This window comes from Apis cerana, linkage group LG6 (assembly GCF_029169275.1).
Source record: "Apis cerana isolate GH-2021 linkage group LG6, AcerK_1.0, whole genome shotgun sequence".
NCBI classification, from domain to species: Eukaryota; Metazoa; Arthropoda; class Insecta; order Hymenoptera; family Apidae; genus Apis; species Apis cerana.
This window is the reverse complement of record NC_083857.1, coordinates 10,239,728-10,257,453: the sequence shown is the minus strand read 5'-3', so window position 1 is coordinate 10,257,453 and position 17,726 is coordinate 10,239,728. Positions and strand designations below refer to the sequence as shown.

Sequence of the window (17,726 nt, the reverse complement as noted above, 5' to 3'; positions counted from 1 at the left end):
GAGGAGGGAAGAAGGATGGAGGGCTCAAGGGAGAGTGGGAAAACGCAGGCGCGGACGCAGACGCAATAAGTGGACGAAACGGCGCCGAGCATTCCGGCAACGGCAGACAACGCGGCACGATCAAGCCGAGGTAATCCATCGTCGAACATCCTTACTTCGTCTTATACTCTTATAGCGTGTACACCGTACGGTAGAGGAGAGGAGGCAAGGATATGGGTGTCGTTAAGACCGCGTCGGAGAGCGTCCTCGAGGACAACGTGGTCCCCAGCGAAGAAGCGAATTATTCCGTGCAAGGTTATGCCGGTAAGTTTTCTACGTGCCTTTTCTACGCTGTATTTTCTTCGCTTCCTCCTCTCTCTTCTCTTTTCTCCTCCTTTTTTCTTCTTTTTGATTTTCGTTCCGTTCTTTCCCGCGGTATTCTTGGTGCGCGTATTCTTCTCCACCGTGGCCTGTTCGCGCGCGTGAGTACGATCTCGTCGCCACGCGAGCGATACAACGAAGTGAAGAGTGAGGAAAGTACGACTAGTCGAAAGAAAACCGCGTGGATACTATGAGCCGTGAACGCAGCGGATACGATTGAATCGTGGACGAAAGGAAGCCGCTTAATCACGGCGAGAATTTAAAGGCGATGTGGCGAGCCGCCCACACGAGTTGCTAACAGGTGTTTGAAGATACAGATATACTGGCCACGCTCTGGCTATATACGTCGCCGCGTACGAGTAAGCACCTCGAGGTGATATTTGATATTCCGTCGAATCGTTCATCTATCTCTTTGGCAACTAACTCTCTTCGAAAATTCAGGATCGAGTATGATTATATATCCCGAATGAGATTGGATCTGGACGCGTAAAATCGATCTATTTTTGTTTCGAGATTTTGTTGTTGTAATTCGAGAGTGCTTTTAGAAAGGGAAGAGTTTTGTTTTCGACGCGATAAATAATTTTGAATCGATATCGCGACGTTAAGGAGAAATGAAGTAAGGAAATGATGAGCGTTTTACCTGTTGAACCGGAGTACGCTATATGTAAGGAATTATGGATCGTTCGAGCTCGAGACGTAATTGAAAATTCTTCCACTTTATAAAAATAAAGATATAATGTTTTCTGAAATAGCATAGAATAATTGTACTTAGTTTATCTTGTCTCTTTATTTAATCAAAAGGATAAAAGTTCGCAAGTTCGAAAGAATAAACAAAATCTCGTCTCGTAGAATTTTTTTCAATGTTTTGACGCGTCGTCCCGCGTGTCGGGATTTATTATCGTGGCATATTTTCACCAGACGATACACAACGATCGTGTAGGTGTTGCGTATCGTTTTGAACTTGGCACACATCTATTTATATTTATGAGGGATCGATAATGGTCCGTTGTGAAAGTTAAAAGAAACAATTATAACCTTAACTATCCGATAAAAAGTAGAAAAAGAAAAAGAGAGGGAGAGAGAGATAAAGAACGTGATGGATGTTATAAAAATATCAGAGATGATAAAAACGACAACGTGATGCAGTGATTTATTACGTGCACGAGGATCGAAAGAAAAAATGGTATCGGTGAAAAAAATCTTTTATCTAAAAAATCATTTTAATTCTCATCAATCACTCCGTATATTTTTACAAATTAAAATAACATTTCTTATAAAAATTAGAAAATTTATGTTACAGTACCGCTTTTCCACTTCGTAGTATATTATTCGCCATGCACGATTCTTCGTAGACGAATCGTTTCACGAATAGATTCTAGATTTAAGATGGGAAAGATGACAATTGTAAAAAATATATCTTTATCGATATTCTCCCAATGTAGAGCAATTTATCGCTTGTTTTCAAAGGGGAAAAGCATAGATACCTAGAAATGTTCAAAAGGAGCAGACCTACGTCATATTAAAGACGAGGAACAATGTGCATCGTCCTTGGCCTCGTGAGATCGCCTATGGCTCGATAAAGTGTTCATAGTCTTCTGAATACGAATTTTAAGCTTGTGGTGTGCATCCTCGGGATATATTATAATACCTTGTGCGACAGGAAATCAACATATTCTATTATCGAAGAGATTCCGATCCGTTTAAAATATTGAATTTAACGAACGAATTTAACGCCGTTGTTTTCTTCGTTTTTCTTCTCTTTTTTTTCTATTTTTTTGCTTTCTTTTCCTCTTTTTTTCTTTCTACTTCTTTTTTCACTTTGGCAACGCGATTTTTCACTTAAAGTAACGAAGAAACGAAGAAAGTAACGAGCTAATAAATGAATGTCAGCCAAAAGAATTTGAATTCCTATGTATTTTTACGAATCATTGTAAACATCTTTCACTGCCTGTTGCTTTTTAGTGCAAACATTTTATATATATTTATTATGACTGTATGTATTGGTCATTTGATCATATCGAATCATATCGAAAGACTTACATAATCAATTTATATTATTGGCGCGTGAAATATTAGAATATCGAATACTTTTTGTGATTTTTAAATTTTTATAATCACAATGTTTTTTTTCAAATTTTAATTATTCTTATTTTTCTTAAATTATTTCATCCTAATTATTTTTACTTTTTTTAGTTATTTCATCCTATTTTCCTAATGAGATTTAAATTCAATTAATTGTAATTGTGATTGCTATTGCATAATTACAAATTCTTCTTTAATGTGCAACTCTTTTAAATTAATTTTCACACTTTTGCTCTCTGTTTAAAATCATCTTGCTCCAATTATATTAATTATTACATTATTTCGTTTTTTATGGATTTTCAATAAAAAGGAAATCTTTAGACGTATATACATCGTACTTCGCTTCAATCAAACATTCCAAATATTTAAATTTATCAAATTCAAGATAAAGAATATATATTACTTTCAATGCAGTTGGCTACTTTCCAATCCTTTTTTTTAACGTGTTTCATTTGTAGAATAACATATTTTTCCTACATCTAAAGGTTATTATAAAAAAAAGAAAAAAATTTTTTTAATAAAAGATTCTACAACAATTGATTCCTAGAACGAAACCATTGTTATCGAATTAACTCTTTGTCAAATGTGCGGTTAATAATGATCTCATAGTAGTTTTAACTTTCGAATTTTTGAATATTACGACCATGAATCGGTCAAGGTCTGTAACGTTTCGAATAGAGAATTCATGGATCCTGCAGTTTATATATATATCATATCTCGACATATGGAAGTTCTCGAAATATGTTTCGATTAAACGATTCGTCTCTTGGCGCTAATAAATGACGCGTAACATCCTATTTCAATCGATATACGATCAACAAAATCGAACAGCGGATCTTCGATTATCGAGTCAGGATATTGGAATTATTGACGTGAAGGCAGGATAGAGTTATGTTTTAGAGGTTTCGTGAGGAAATGGAGGATACGACTATTAAATATAGACTGTTGTATTTATTTAATTTATTTTATTGTATTCGTGAAAATTATGAAATGAAACATTTGTTATTTAGATATCGGTTTCGAGTAATTTTTTTTTATTTTGTTTTATTCTGTTCGTTGAAATAATATCATTGAATCGAAAATGAATCTACAGAAGTGAAAGATGTAATTATTAAATATATATCGATATTATTTACAACTGTAGAAATTGAAACAAATTTTATTATATCGATATAAATTCAAATAATTTTTTATTTTATTTTATCACTTTTCTTTCGAAATAATATTTTAAATAATTTGTTGTTTTTTTTTAATCAACTTTTTCTCAAATTAGTCTATTAAGTACATATACATCGCGTTATATTTATTTTGATAAATATTAAATATTAAAATCTGTAAAAGTACTGAAATTAATTTAACCAAAAGAACTTTCTGGCAGAAAGAGCAATTCGATTAACAAGTTAAATAACATTTTTTAACGGTTACATCATTTTATTTCTATGACGACACAGAAACGTTATCATTGTGTTTGAGTTTGAAGAACTTTCGGTCGATTTAGAATATGAAATTTTCTACCGTGAAGAATGTTTCTATAGTATAATGTAAAAATTGTATTGGGATATTTTTGTATTTTCATACGGAAAGAGAAAAATTATCTTTATAATATCTATAAAAACCTTTAAAATCATAATAAAATTAAGTAAAAGAAAATTTTCAATTTTACTTTGTTGATCAAATTTAATTAAATTATATTATATCGCCGCAAGGCGATATATTTTCATCATCAAATACAATTAAACATTGAACAAAATCTTTTTTTAAATATACATAAATCAAACAAAATTAAATATTCGAGAAATCGAAGTGAACTTATTTTAAATGTTTTTCACAAAGTGACTCCTACATTATATGTTTCTACATCAAACGTTTCTACTATTATATACACATAAGGTAATTTATTTTGTTTCCTTCTCTTAAATCTTTCGCATTAAGAAGTGAAGGCGATTTTATCTGTGAAATAAACCTGTTGGATTAAACGTCTCGTAAAATGTCCACTTTATCCACGTATTACGATACGTTCTAAAATAAAAGATTATTTAGCTTTATAAAAACAATTGTAACTACATTTTAAAGGATCGTTATGGGTTATAAAAACGAGAATATAAAGCTTTAAAGTTTTAAATATCCTGTAATTAGATTCAATTACAATTTGATTTATCCCATCTTCACACATAGTTTCCTTTAATCGTTTAAACTATCCTCTAAAGGGGCATCTGTTACACGCTGTAAGGACTTAAGAAAAGGTTTTCTAAAATACAAATTTAACAAAACGAAATAAAATTATAATTAACAAATTATGTAATTGAATAATACGATTACTAATTTTTTCAGAGTTATTTTTATCTTTCTAAAAACGAAATGATCGATGAAAAAAATTTTTATTTCATTTTCTTTTGGAATTGTACAAAATTTCGATGCATATATAAATTTAAATAATTTATCAAATTATTGAAAAAAGAATTATTTTGAAAATTTTGATATTCGTCACTCGAATCAAAATTGTAATTGACGATACTGTTAAGCCAAATATATAATTTCAAAAATACGATACACGCAAAGAAACAAATTTTTTCCATAATTTATCCACAAAATTTTTATAATTATTAAATTTCTAAATTCTATATAATTCTGTAATCTTTAACTTTTATTCGCACAAATATATATTTATTCATCAATATTTCTTATCAATCATCTTAAAACGTATTAGTATATTTTATAAGTATCTTATACGCAAATATAAACTGAATAACAATTTTCTCGTAAAACTCATAATTTCAAAATTTCAAAATATATCCAAAAAAGACAAAAAGACCGTAGCACGAGCAATCGATACATTATGCAAATATCGCAACGATCATTAGTATGCACGGCTCAACAAATTACAGGAATTCCGGATGACATTGCGAAACCAAATATTGCCATTATCATGTCACGTGCAGATTAATTAATTATCAATCCGCTTGGCCAAACATGCAAATCCTCCGGGACTTGCATCTTCCTGTCTTTGAGTTTCGTCAATCCTCTTCGTCGAGTTCGGTCAGCTCGGAGGTTATGTCATTTTCTTCATCTACGCACGTGTCCTCGTCATAAGTGTAACACGGTGTGGTCTTTTGAATCGTGCACACATCCGAATCGCTGGAATCTATTTCTTCCATTGGCGATTTCCGTTTCAACAGTTGTAATACTTGGCTGCTCACCTCTTCCTCGGGAAGCAAGAAGGTATTGAATTTGTCGATCATGTTCAGAATCGAAGCCATAGCATTCGTGTGCTCCGGCTCGAACATCTTGCCCTCTGGATTTTCTTTGAACAGATATTCAGCCTGGAAAAGAAAAGAGTTGGAATTAGAAATTTCAGGATGTTGATAGTATCGAAATATTTTTATCGGTGGCCGTTTCACGAGTAATTGACAAGTTTGTTTCTGTTTATGTTTGGAAATTCGATATTCGTTGAAGTAGAAAGGTTGAGAGTGAAAGTTTCGTTAAAAGTGATGGCATTGCGCTTTTTTTCCAATGTTCAGTTCGAATAAGCGATAATTCTTACATATCATGAATATTATTACTTGTGTCATAAATTAGTTAAAAAGTAATTTTCATTATATTCAGTACTATAATTTAATAAAAGATAGAAAATAATATATATATATATATTTATTTAAATATCAACAAAAGGTTACAACAAAAAACAAAGGAAGAAACGAAAAAATTATTTTATCGTTCCTTTCCTCATGTAAGAATATATATTTCAAAAATCCCAGAAACGTCACGTAAAAGATACACTGTCCTCCATTTCATTCGTAGCGAAATAAAGACATTATCGACAATTGTAGCTTCTAACTGAAAACGATTGTGAAAAATTACTCGATGCGAACACGCACTTGGAATACGCGATGCCCTCAAAACGAAACACGTATAATACGCGTCTCGTTATTCTTTCCGGAAGCTTGATGCGTTCGTGACGCCATTTCCAGCGCACATACACGCGTCCCGTTTGAAAATGGGTAGTGTCTGATTCTTTGATCCATTTCCTCCTTCAATCTCGATTGCTCTCCATTTCGTTATTTAACGATCATCCCCTTTCCTGTTTCTTTGACGTTGCCACGTCGATTTCGTGCGAATGAAAAGGAAAAAAAATAGGCTTGATTTTATTTCCGAAAAGAGAATCTGAAAGAATAACCCTTGAAAGCGAGAAATCCATTGAGAATAAAGTAATTGGAAAATCCTGAAAAATTGATTGGCGAATTGTTTTCGTGATTTTTTCGAATATCGAAGTTTTAATTGTTTGAAGAGATATGAAGAGAGAATTTTAATTTGATAATATTTTCGATGGAATTTAATGATATTATTTTAATGAAATGTGAAACGATTGAAAGAGTTATTTCGTGAGCGAATATGTGCTTATTAATTTGTTGAATGTAATAAGTGGCGTGCTTGGATCGCAGAGCAAGCTATATATGTGTAATTAATACGGTTTAATCTAAGTTTATAGAGTTTGAATCGTTAGATAAATTAATTTTTTTTTGTTAAATTATATTATGAAAAAGAAACTATGTTTAAAAAAATAAAAAAAACTGAATATTTGGTAGATCTTTTCTGTAATAAATAATTAATTTTTATTTTTTTAATCTTTGCACAATGCTTGAGAAATTATACGGAATAATTTATAAACGAACATATAGATTCTGAAAGATGAGCATTTTATTAAATAATTATCGGAAGATGGAAGAATAAGAATCTTATGAATATAAAATTAATCATAGCTTTTTTTTTAAACTCTAATATTGTATAATATTTTTTTATAAAGTTCCTTTATAAAGATCAAAATACATTATCTTTATTTTATAAAAACTTCGATAAAGAAAGCGAATTCAATGAATCCCTGTGATGCGACCTTCGAATAATTCAAGGTCACAGGGGAGTAAGAGTTGTTTGAACAGACAAGAATCGATATGTCTGGTACATAGTGTTCGTTTATTTACAGACCATGTTCGAAGTTTGCACACTGTCTGCTTGAAAAATGTAATTTTGTCTAAAAAAAAAAAAAAACTTTTGGAAGTCGTTAAAGTTAAAGACGAATATAAAGTGTAAAATCTTTTTCGAAGTGGTACAGAAATAAGTATGAAAAGGTGAAAGACTTTTACCAACGGTTTCTTTTGTTTCTACTAACTTTTTAAAAAAAAGTGTTCTTTCTGGAACATTCCTTCCTTTCTCAGAAATATTTCAAAAAGATTTAAGAATTAAAAATGTAATTAAAAATTTTCAGAAACGACATAAAAATATTCGTTGGAGAAAATGAATGAAAGGTGAAACAGCTTCAGAAAGATTATTTTATAAAAATTTTTAAAGATATAAATTAACTATAAAATTATTTTTTCTTAAATCCACTAAATAGAATATTTTATTGAACAAAAATATTTTATTAACAACTTATTACCTCTATTTTCCATTCCTAATATCGAATAAAACTCTATCCCACCGAAGAATTCAGTATCATTCAAACAAGAGAATCAAACGATTCGTTATCAGATCCCCATTAAAATCGATTTCCTCATTAAAAGAGTATATCTCCTCTTTCGAAGACAATCCTCGTTAGTCTTGCGTAATTGAACGAGCAAACGAATTATAATGTCTACCAATTCCCGGAAACTTGATTCGAATGCAGATGTGCTTCGATCTCGTCGCTCTATTATTTAAACCAGTAAATCGACGATAAACCAACAATTCCGGTGGATTAAAATATATCAATTCATTTAAATACAATGACGTATCAATGACGTAAGTATTTTACATATTATATGTACAATTACGAAAATATTCTTATATATAAAATAAACTTTGAATAATGAAGAAATAAATGAAAAAAAAATACTTAGAAGAATAATAATTAAATATTTACAAAAATTTTCTATGCAAAGTGTCTATCAAATACTTCCACAAATCACATCAACGTGATTCACAAAATATTTTACACTTTATCGATGCCTTAAATATTCTTTAATTATTTCGTTGAAAAAAATGGCACAATTTTCACTTAATCTCGTTTCAATGAACAAATAATTCACAATATTAAAACGAATACCATGTTTTCTTGATACTTTATAAACACTTTTCAATAGTTTCATTGGTAGAAACGGCACGATATTTTTCATTAAATCTCGTAGTAAGATTGATATCCCAAAATTTAAATGATCGTCACGTCGTTACGTGTACATTTGTAATTCGAATTTATTTATTTCGCGTATCGTACTGGCAATACGTCTAAAAGTCTCGTCATTAATTCCCATTCCCCTCTTTGTTTCAAGGGTTGAACTTCCAAGTTGCGTTGAACGAGAAGTTTATTTATTAAAGCTCACCGACGCGCGTGGCATCTCGTTATTGTAGAATACAATTGTCTCCTCGATCGATATTTACTATTTCTCTCAAATTTCTCCATTGTTTATTTATCTCACAAGCAATGTGCTGTTTAACTAGATGAAAATTTCGTATGGAAATATTGTTCCATAATGGATAAGTATAAGAGGGTACTTGGATGACTTGGTTCGTGTATAAATTGAGAAAAATTTTAATTAGCGACGTAATAAATAAATTGACAATTAAAAGATAATTTAATAAAGATTAGCGAAGTATTTTGGTTAATAAGAATCTTCAAGAAAGGAAATTTTTAATTTTGAAATGGAAAAGGAAGAAGGAAATTCGAATCTTGCGAATTACATGGTAGAAAAAGTAATTTCGTTTCAAAATTAATCTGTTAAAATTATTCATCGATCAATATTAATATTAAATTAATATTTAATTTAGAATCGTTGAAGTGTAATTAATGTAATAAAATAATATAAAGTAATAATTATGTTGTACAAAGTTACTCGAAAACATAAAATTCTTCCTCTCAGTTTCAAACATTTCTAATTTAGAATAGCGCAATACGAACTATCGTTGCATAATAATGAATTTTTTAAATATATTTTGCAAACTTGTTCATTAAAACGAGAAATTATATAATATCGAATTCTATATTAATATCTTTATTAATTATTTCATCAAATTGAATCACCAATATATTTTAATTTTACGTAAAAACCGTAATTGAAAATTATTACATTCACGAGAAGAGTTTCCATTTCTGTGGATCTTTTTATAATTTTCGATAAAAAAGAAAATTCGTTCGATGATTTTTGATAAATTAATTGACAACATCAATTGCCTGTCGAATGAGAAAAATATGGGTTCGAGATCCGGCTTAGCAGTCTGATCGAGAAATTCTTTTTCTCCTTATAAAATAAATGCAATTCTAGCTTCTATGGGATCTAACAAAAGACGACACATATTGTACAAGAAAGTCAGTTCGCAAGTATGTCGTTCATTGTTCCCAACAATGACAAGTGCCTTGTATTATAAATTGACGACATCGTTCTCAAAATATTGCCTATTACATTTACTTCGCGTATTATTAAACACAAATATATTTTTAAAATAAAAAAATATTATCTTTTATATTATTTTTACTGGAATATAAATCTATTTCCTCACATAACTTCACATTATTAATGTCTTAACCAATTTCGTCAAAAGAAAGATTGATCAAAGATAAGAAGATAATGAAAAAAATATCGAATCAAAACTCTTACTGTTCCCTGTAATCAATTGATATAAGTGATTTTTTATTTTTTATACTGTCTTGTTGTCATTTCAATCAAAACATTCATGATCGAAGTAATAATATTAGATTAATATTAGATTAATCGTGAATAAAATTTAAAGTTGGAATTTTTTGAGTCAATACTTTCTATTTAAGAAATTGAACAAGCTTCGATGAATATAAAAATTTCACAAATTTCACACATAATACTTAGATTCACTTTTTCTGAAACAATTTTATCCTATTGCATCCAATGATTAGATATCAATAGAGATGAATGACATCAAAATTGTTCCATTATCGCGAATCGATGATTAATGAAGAATCAATGCTCCATAAAATCTAAACGATAAATTCAAACTCGGATTACACTACGCGTTGCATTCTGCTAGATATGAACCAATCACGAAACTACAAACTCTCGCGTTTCAATATTCAAGGATCAAAATTAAATTTCACCAGAGCATTAGCTTTAACGTTCTCTTTTTGAATTCCATGTGCCATTAAAACTTTCCGTCTCTGCATCAATTTCTTCTTAAACTTTTCTCCTGGTCAATAAAAATCTCTCATATCCGATATTCGTTCAACGACAATTGTTGAGCTCTATCCTCATCGAACGACTTTTTATCATTTGTTATCGATGAAAGATTCCAAAAAAATGGCGAACAAAAGAAGCGAAGAAAAGAATGTTCGTTCTAAAATTATCGATTTCCAAGCTTTCAAGTTTTATTCGAAACTTATTTAGAATCTCGATAAATGTACGAGAAAGATGTATATATTTAATGGAAGCTTTTATCCGAATATTTCTTGAAAATTGTTCGTAAGTGAGAGACATTGCTTTCAAGCTTTTATATTTGCGAAATCTTTATTTTTCACTTATTTCAAATCTTGATAAAAGGAGAAACACTTTTAAAGAATGCTTTTATTCGAATGTTCTTAACAGCAAGCAAGTGAACACTTTTAAATTGCATTTATCGACTTTTAAGCTTTTGTATTTTTATTTGTTATTATTATTATTTTGTAAACCCTTTATTTTTCACGTGGAATGGAAATTTAATATAATTAAATTTATAATATGCAAACGCGATATATTTAGATACATTTTCATCGAACGATTTATTCGAATGCTCTCGAAAGTAATTTTCGTAAGTGCACTCTACATTGAGATTGACTATCCGGCAATAAAATTACTACAAAAATTACAATAATACAATATTATTATTACTTGTACAATAATTTCAGTTGGCCAATACTAGTTTTACCGTAACTTTACTATGTCAGTTCGCTCTCGACACAATACCAACTCGCGAAAACTACTATCCTTGCGGAGCAAATTGCGAAAGTTTCATTCTCAAATGTATTCGCTATCTTTATCTGTCAATATACGGAGTCAGGGTCAAATCAACACGTAGTATTAGTATATTCGTAGAATATCTCTGGAAGATTAACTCCAAAAACGAGTATAAAAGTAGAAAAAATATCAGTTGAAATTTATTTATCAGTACATTGCGGATAGATCATGATAATTCTCATATTTTCTGTTCCGATTGCATATAAGAATTTCTCAGATTTTTATTATCATCAATAAAGTATTTATATGGAAATATATATGACAATCTTGGCTAAAACTATCGATCTACGATACATTGTAAATAATTGAAATTAGTTTTGAAGATGATTCATTTTATTTTCGTCAACTGATACTTTTATATAATAATTAACACTCAATATAATATCCTTCTTATTCCAATTATTCTTTCTTATATATTATTTCATATTATTCTTGTCTCAATTTACTCTGATCGAACATAACAACACACCTCGATTGCTTTACCAAGCATCTAAAAAAAGAAAACTAAAGAAATATATTTTCTTTCGTATCCGCACCTTGATCGATTTAAAAACTGTGGAAACCTCTCTTATATTTATCTCTAATAAAACAAAAGTACGAAAGAGAAAGAGAAATGAGAGCGCAGCTTAAAAGTATCGAACGAATCGAGGAGAGAAGTTACACGTTGAAACACGGAGTGGTTCAACGTACGCTCTGCCGCGTGGAATTTCACGATAACGGTGAAAGTTTTCGCGGTCGTTACAACCACACCAACGTTAAATGTAATAACATTGAGGAGAACATCGTGGATTTTGCGTCCCAGGTGTTCGCATTTCGTGAATAATCGCGCGAACCGCGCACGATATTGCGAGAGTTTATTATGATTTACCACGATGGGGAGTTTTATAGTTGCAAGTATTGGATTGTCTACAATGTTGACATGGCATATATCAGATGATATTCAGTGATGTAACAAGAAAATAAATTGCTGTCAAAAAACTTTTTTTTATGGATAAACATATAATAATAATACGTTTTTGGATTATAAAGTAGTTGATGTGTTACGTAGCTTTCGATATACGTCGTTTTTGTAATATTAATATTGTATGTTCGCTATTCTGTATATTATCATTTTACGTAACAGTGTACGTTTCAGAGTTTTCAACGATTACTCGTGTAATGTCGATCGTTTTTTATCCTTTGAAAAATGTTCCTTCGTTATTGTGTATTTCTTCATTACAGATTTTAATACATATAAAATTTTGATGTGTATATAATTTCCAATTTCATGCTAATATAATTAAGGATACATATCCTATTTGATTAGTAAAACAATGAGGAATAATATTTGTATGGTAGATAGATATTATATTTGAATAATAGTGGATAACGGTGATGTTAATGTATCATTATTAAATGGATAATATAGAAATTTAATTAAAACGTGAGACAGTCAGATTTTCTTTCAAGAAAATATATACTAACATTACGAAAAATAATTATGATCAACGACTAATCAACGAAATTTAGCATTAAACTCTTAGCACTGTAATATCATAGGCCAGTCAATATTTGGAGGAATTAGTGGTTTAAGTGGTAATTAGGATTCATTGCGTTTTGTTGGTCGTCAAAGTTAAAAGGAATCAAGTGGCTATTGCAAATTACGATCGTTGGAATGAACATTTCTTGGATGGAAATAAATTTAAAAATATAAGAAAAAGAGTAATATAACAACACTATAATGATCCTCTTAACGCAACTTTAAAAACATAACTTCAGATTTTACAGTTTTGAACTTTGCACTTGCGACCACTAATGTACAATTTAATTATTCAATTAAGAAGTTGATGGAACAACGATATAAAAGTTATGTTAAAATTTCACGACTTGTAGAAGGTATAGAATTGATAAGATGACGCTTAAAAGAAATTATATAAGTATAATTTTTCTTCTTTTATTCTCGAAATTTTACTTTTACGGATAGGATATGGAAAAGATATAAAATTGAAAGCAATTATCCTTTAACGATTAACGATAACTCCTTATTTATCTCGGATAAAATTAATTACAATCAAACGTTTCCTCGATTAATTATCGTACTATTTTTTTTTAAAAGATACATTTGCCAATTATTACCACTTGATCGCGTTTTAAAAAACAAATTCGCCAATGCGATGATTCAATTCGCGCTACGCGATGCATGAAATTCTTCTTTCAAAAGGAAAATACGAGGAAATGTTTTCTAGAAAACGAATGAAATCAGTGGCGAGTTCAGACTCGCGTTACGACGGTGAACTTGAGTCAACATATAATGTCACTTGAAGAAGATTGAAAAAGCTTCGAAGACCCGCAATCGAGTAAATTCTTGTTTGGATTCCATCTTATGAAAAGGTATTGGCTCGTTTCTACGCCTACTTCGGATCTATCGAGGCCTCGACGGGTTGCGAGTGCAACAAATGTTCATTTTCAATTATAGCATTCACTTCTTGCCTCCTAATTCACTTTCTTACCTTGAACTTGAATTTTCAATGCTTTCGCCTCATTTTGTTATTCGCTTTTGGTTAATTACGAGTATTCATTTACTTACCGAATATTTATGCGTATATTTAAAAATTTAGAAAATAAAAGCATGTAATATTCGACCGCAATGACGTAGAGATCACTTAATTCTATCAACTTTTAATCAAAAATTCCAATTTTCCAATTTTCTCATTTAATATTTATCCTTTCTTCCCCATGCAATCCAACGATAATTCCAATCTTGACCTACGCTAAACTCCCACTGTGCATTATTCCGACAAACTATCCTAAAACCTGAAAAAGTCTGCCAGAATGAACTCCTCTTCCCTCTCTCTACGAGATAACCTTTTCAAGGATCGCCGAGATTCGAGGGGAAGACGGGCAGAGAACGAGTCGTGGATGGTTCTTCGAGTGGCGTTGCTCGTAAAACGCACAACTTGTAGCGGCGTAACGGTTCGCGTAACGAAACAGCCGATACACGAAGCCGACCCTTGAACGAGGGACGTTGGAAGGTCGTGCGGCACGAGCCAAAAACGCGAGATACGAATGGTTGGAAGGCCCGCCGGGACCGAGGCTACCGAACGTAATAGAAATTTACCTCGCCGTTATTTCACTCTTCCTTCCCCTTATACCACCCTCCCCGTTCGTCTCGTTCACCTTATATAAAAGAAAGGGGCGGATCGATGAAGCGGCCGATGTGATGCAAACGTTCGACGAGGATATGCTCGTGTTTCGACCTCGAGTTCGTTCCTCGAACGTCCTTCGTATGAGCGGATTAACGGGAGAAAGGGAGGAGGGTGGCACGGAGGGTGATCGACCGTCAGAATTAATCCGCGCCTCCGCGTTCCATCCGTGGATCGTTGTTTAATCGTCGTAAGAAGCGGATCAAGAAACGTCGATACGTCAATCATTGGAGGGGGGAGTTGTGGTTGCTGCGAGTTATTGTTATATTGGCAAGTATTGTTGGGAAAGGGATGATGCGTTTGACGGGGATTTCTTCGATTTATCGTCGATTGATTTGTAATGGATTTATACAAACGTTGTATTTTGTTTGCAAGCTACGTTATTTATCGTTATTGAATTTTTTATGTGGATAATTCTTTCTTGGAATTGACGTTTGATCGTGGTCGAGATGAAGCTTGTTTTCGATTTGCGATCGAAACTTGAATGACGATTTAGTTTCTCTTTTTTACAATATTTCGTGTATTTCATTAAAAATATTATTATGGTGAACAAAATAAACATTTCGTTCTTAAATAAATTCGCTTTTCGGTTAATAAGGTTCTTAAATTAATTCTTGAAAGAATAAATACCGGCCATTATGAATCGAGGAAAAATTGTCGAGGAAAACGGAAAATTACAAATGAATGAAAAATTCAAGCTAAATTGTGGAGAAGATAATTCGATTAAGGTAAGTCAATAACTTAAGGACAGTTATTTTTAAATGAAATAACTATGGCGTAAGATCTTGCCTTTTTTCACCAATTGAAACAGAATGCTCCCCATCTAAACAGCAACTTACTTTATCCAAATTGTTGCCAAAAAAAAAAAAAAAATATTCAGTTTAATCCAATATACGATTAATATATATATAGATTCGATACTTGAAATAATCGTTTATTATTTCGTGATAAATCCAACGGAACGAAAACTGTTTTATTACGAGTCATCGAGCAACGAGTGAGTTTTAACAGTTTTTGTTATCACCTCGTTAACACGTTGTAAAATCTTGTTAAAAATACGTGCGCATTCAATAAATAATAAAATTCGAACTGTCATATTTCTTTTTTTTTTTTTTCTATCATATTTCAAAATGACATTGATCTATACAAGCTCCAATTTTCTTCATCTTTATTTTCTAATCGTTTATTTTATATATTATTCTATATAAATTATACGATAATGAAATATAGGAGATAGATTTTATAAAATTGATACGAAACCAATATAAAGTGCACTTCATGAAAAAACTTTCGATATTGATCTAAATTTCAACGTGAAATTTTCATTAGATAAGAATCTTAAAAAGAGATAAGAGAAATTGATGAAATTGTTTAAAAAATGTTGATTTTCAGGTAAATTCATTGTAAATATATAATAAAAGAGAAATATATATTTTTGAGAGAATTTAAATCATGGATAAAAAAAAAAAAGAAATAAAATAAAATAAAATTTAAATTAATAATCTTTAATCTCTTTCGATTAAAAATCCTATTATGAATGTAACATTCTTTTACAACACGCTATATCCATTTTTTAAACTTCGAAATCAAGAAAAGGGAAAGAAAGTCACGTTAAGAAAAGGACGAAGGAAAGAGAAAAGTTTCGTAGCTAATTTCCCCGGCATCAAACGCGTTTCTTAAGCGATAAGGTGGATTGCTTTTTCGACTTACGAGATAATCAACTGGGTCGTCTGGACGCAAATTTGCAACTTCGATGAGTCCTTGCGTCAAGGTTGGCAACACGTATTTCATCAAATAGTTGCGCAAAGGGAGGCTAGCCAGGCAGAGTTTTTCTTCCTGTTCCTCTGTCAGTTTTTCCATCAGATTCGTCTAAGGATACGGAGAAATTTTTATTCTTTAAGGAGAAATTATTCTTCGTGATTAATTAATTTAAAAATCGTAATTTGTAATAAAAAATTTTGTTTTTTATTGCATGTGACTAATATTAATTCATAATAATCAGAAAAAATAATTATTAAAAAAATATAAAAGAAAATTATTCTTTGTGATATATTTAAAAATTGATGATAAATAGAAATTTTATTATTTTTAACGTGACTAAGTTTGCATTATTAATAATACTAATACGATTTGTATTATTATAATATAAATGAAAGATATATTCAATGCAAATATTTTTAAATAAAGAACAATATTTTTAATTTTTGATCAATTTGTTTTCAGCCTCAGTATAATATTTTTAATTTTTTTTCTTTTTTTTTTATTAACCTGATATTGCTGTTTGTTCGAAACTAATTGCCACAGTAATAATATTTTGTTCGAGATGACTTTGAACTTATTTAATATCAATGCCAGAGTTTATTTTTAATATCAGAGAAAGAATATTACAAAGAAATGGAATAATAATTTGAATTTTAAACACTAGTTAAATTTAGATATCGATTAATATCGTAAACAAAACAACTGTACGCTTTCAATAGAACCATTTACCATGAAACGATTTTAACGTCATAGAGGATATAAATTTTTAAACATTTTTGCGATAATAAACTTTGGTTTTTGATATGAAACACTTTCGCTGCATTATACATGGTACAACTCTTATTACAGTAATAAACTACGGAGAACAACACCAAAAAAAGACCTACTTTAACAATTTCCACTTTTATTTATTATTTGTCTCTGATATTTTTAGGAAACTTTAACGATAAATATCTCTGCACCAAACCACTAACCATTACCACAAGTATGTTCGAAAACAATATTCCACTTTCTTGAAATTAATGATCAAAGTAAATTCCACTTCGACTTTTTCTCTTTAAAAATGAACCATTTTCTGGTATTTTTAATAATAACCAATAATATTTATCTCTTTGTCGATACAGTAAAAAAATTATTGACGATAAATAATAAGAAAAATGTTTAATCCAGAGATTATTACGAGACTATTAAATTTCGTTTGGAAAGATTATCGAAATATTAAAAAAGAATTTCTTATACAAAAAAAGAAAAAAAGAAGAAAAGAACGAAAGAAAGAAAGTACATGTTCGATTAAATTTTACGTAATGGAAGCTATTTATCATAATACTTTAACGAGAAAAAAAAACTGAATTTGAAT

General features: G+C 30.4%; 2 protein-coding genes across 4 annotated transcripts in view; one reads left to right on the top strand and one right to left on the bottom strand.

Annotated features, from left to right (window-relative positions):
- The window catches only part of LOC107993833 (synaptotagmin-10), a 55,506-nt gene continuing 37,780 nt past the window's right edge, over window positions 1-17,726 (top strand). The window contains exon 1 of one of the 3 annotated variants that reach the window (XM_017050455.3): window positions 1-303. In XM_017050455.3, coding sequence (XP_016905944.1) covers window positions 213-303 — 91 coding nt within the window. In that variant the 5' untranslated portion in view covers window positions 1-212. The remainder of the gene's footprint in view (window positions 304-17,726) is intronic. The other 2 variants (XM_062076322.1, XM_017050456.3) reach the window with 2 other exon arrangements.
- On the bottom strand, window positions 4,557-16,468 carry LOC107993832 (uncharacterized). Its single transcript, XM_028664788.2, has 2 exons — window positions 16,319-16,468; window positions 4,557-5,762 (listed from the first exon to the last, which is right to left on the bottom strand). Exons 1-2 carry the CDS (start codon window positions 16,466-16,468, stop codon window positions 5,457-5,459), a joined length of 456 nt encoding a protein of 151 aa, XP_028520589.2. The 3' UTR covers window positions 4,557-5,456.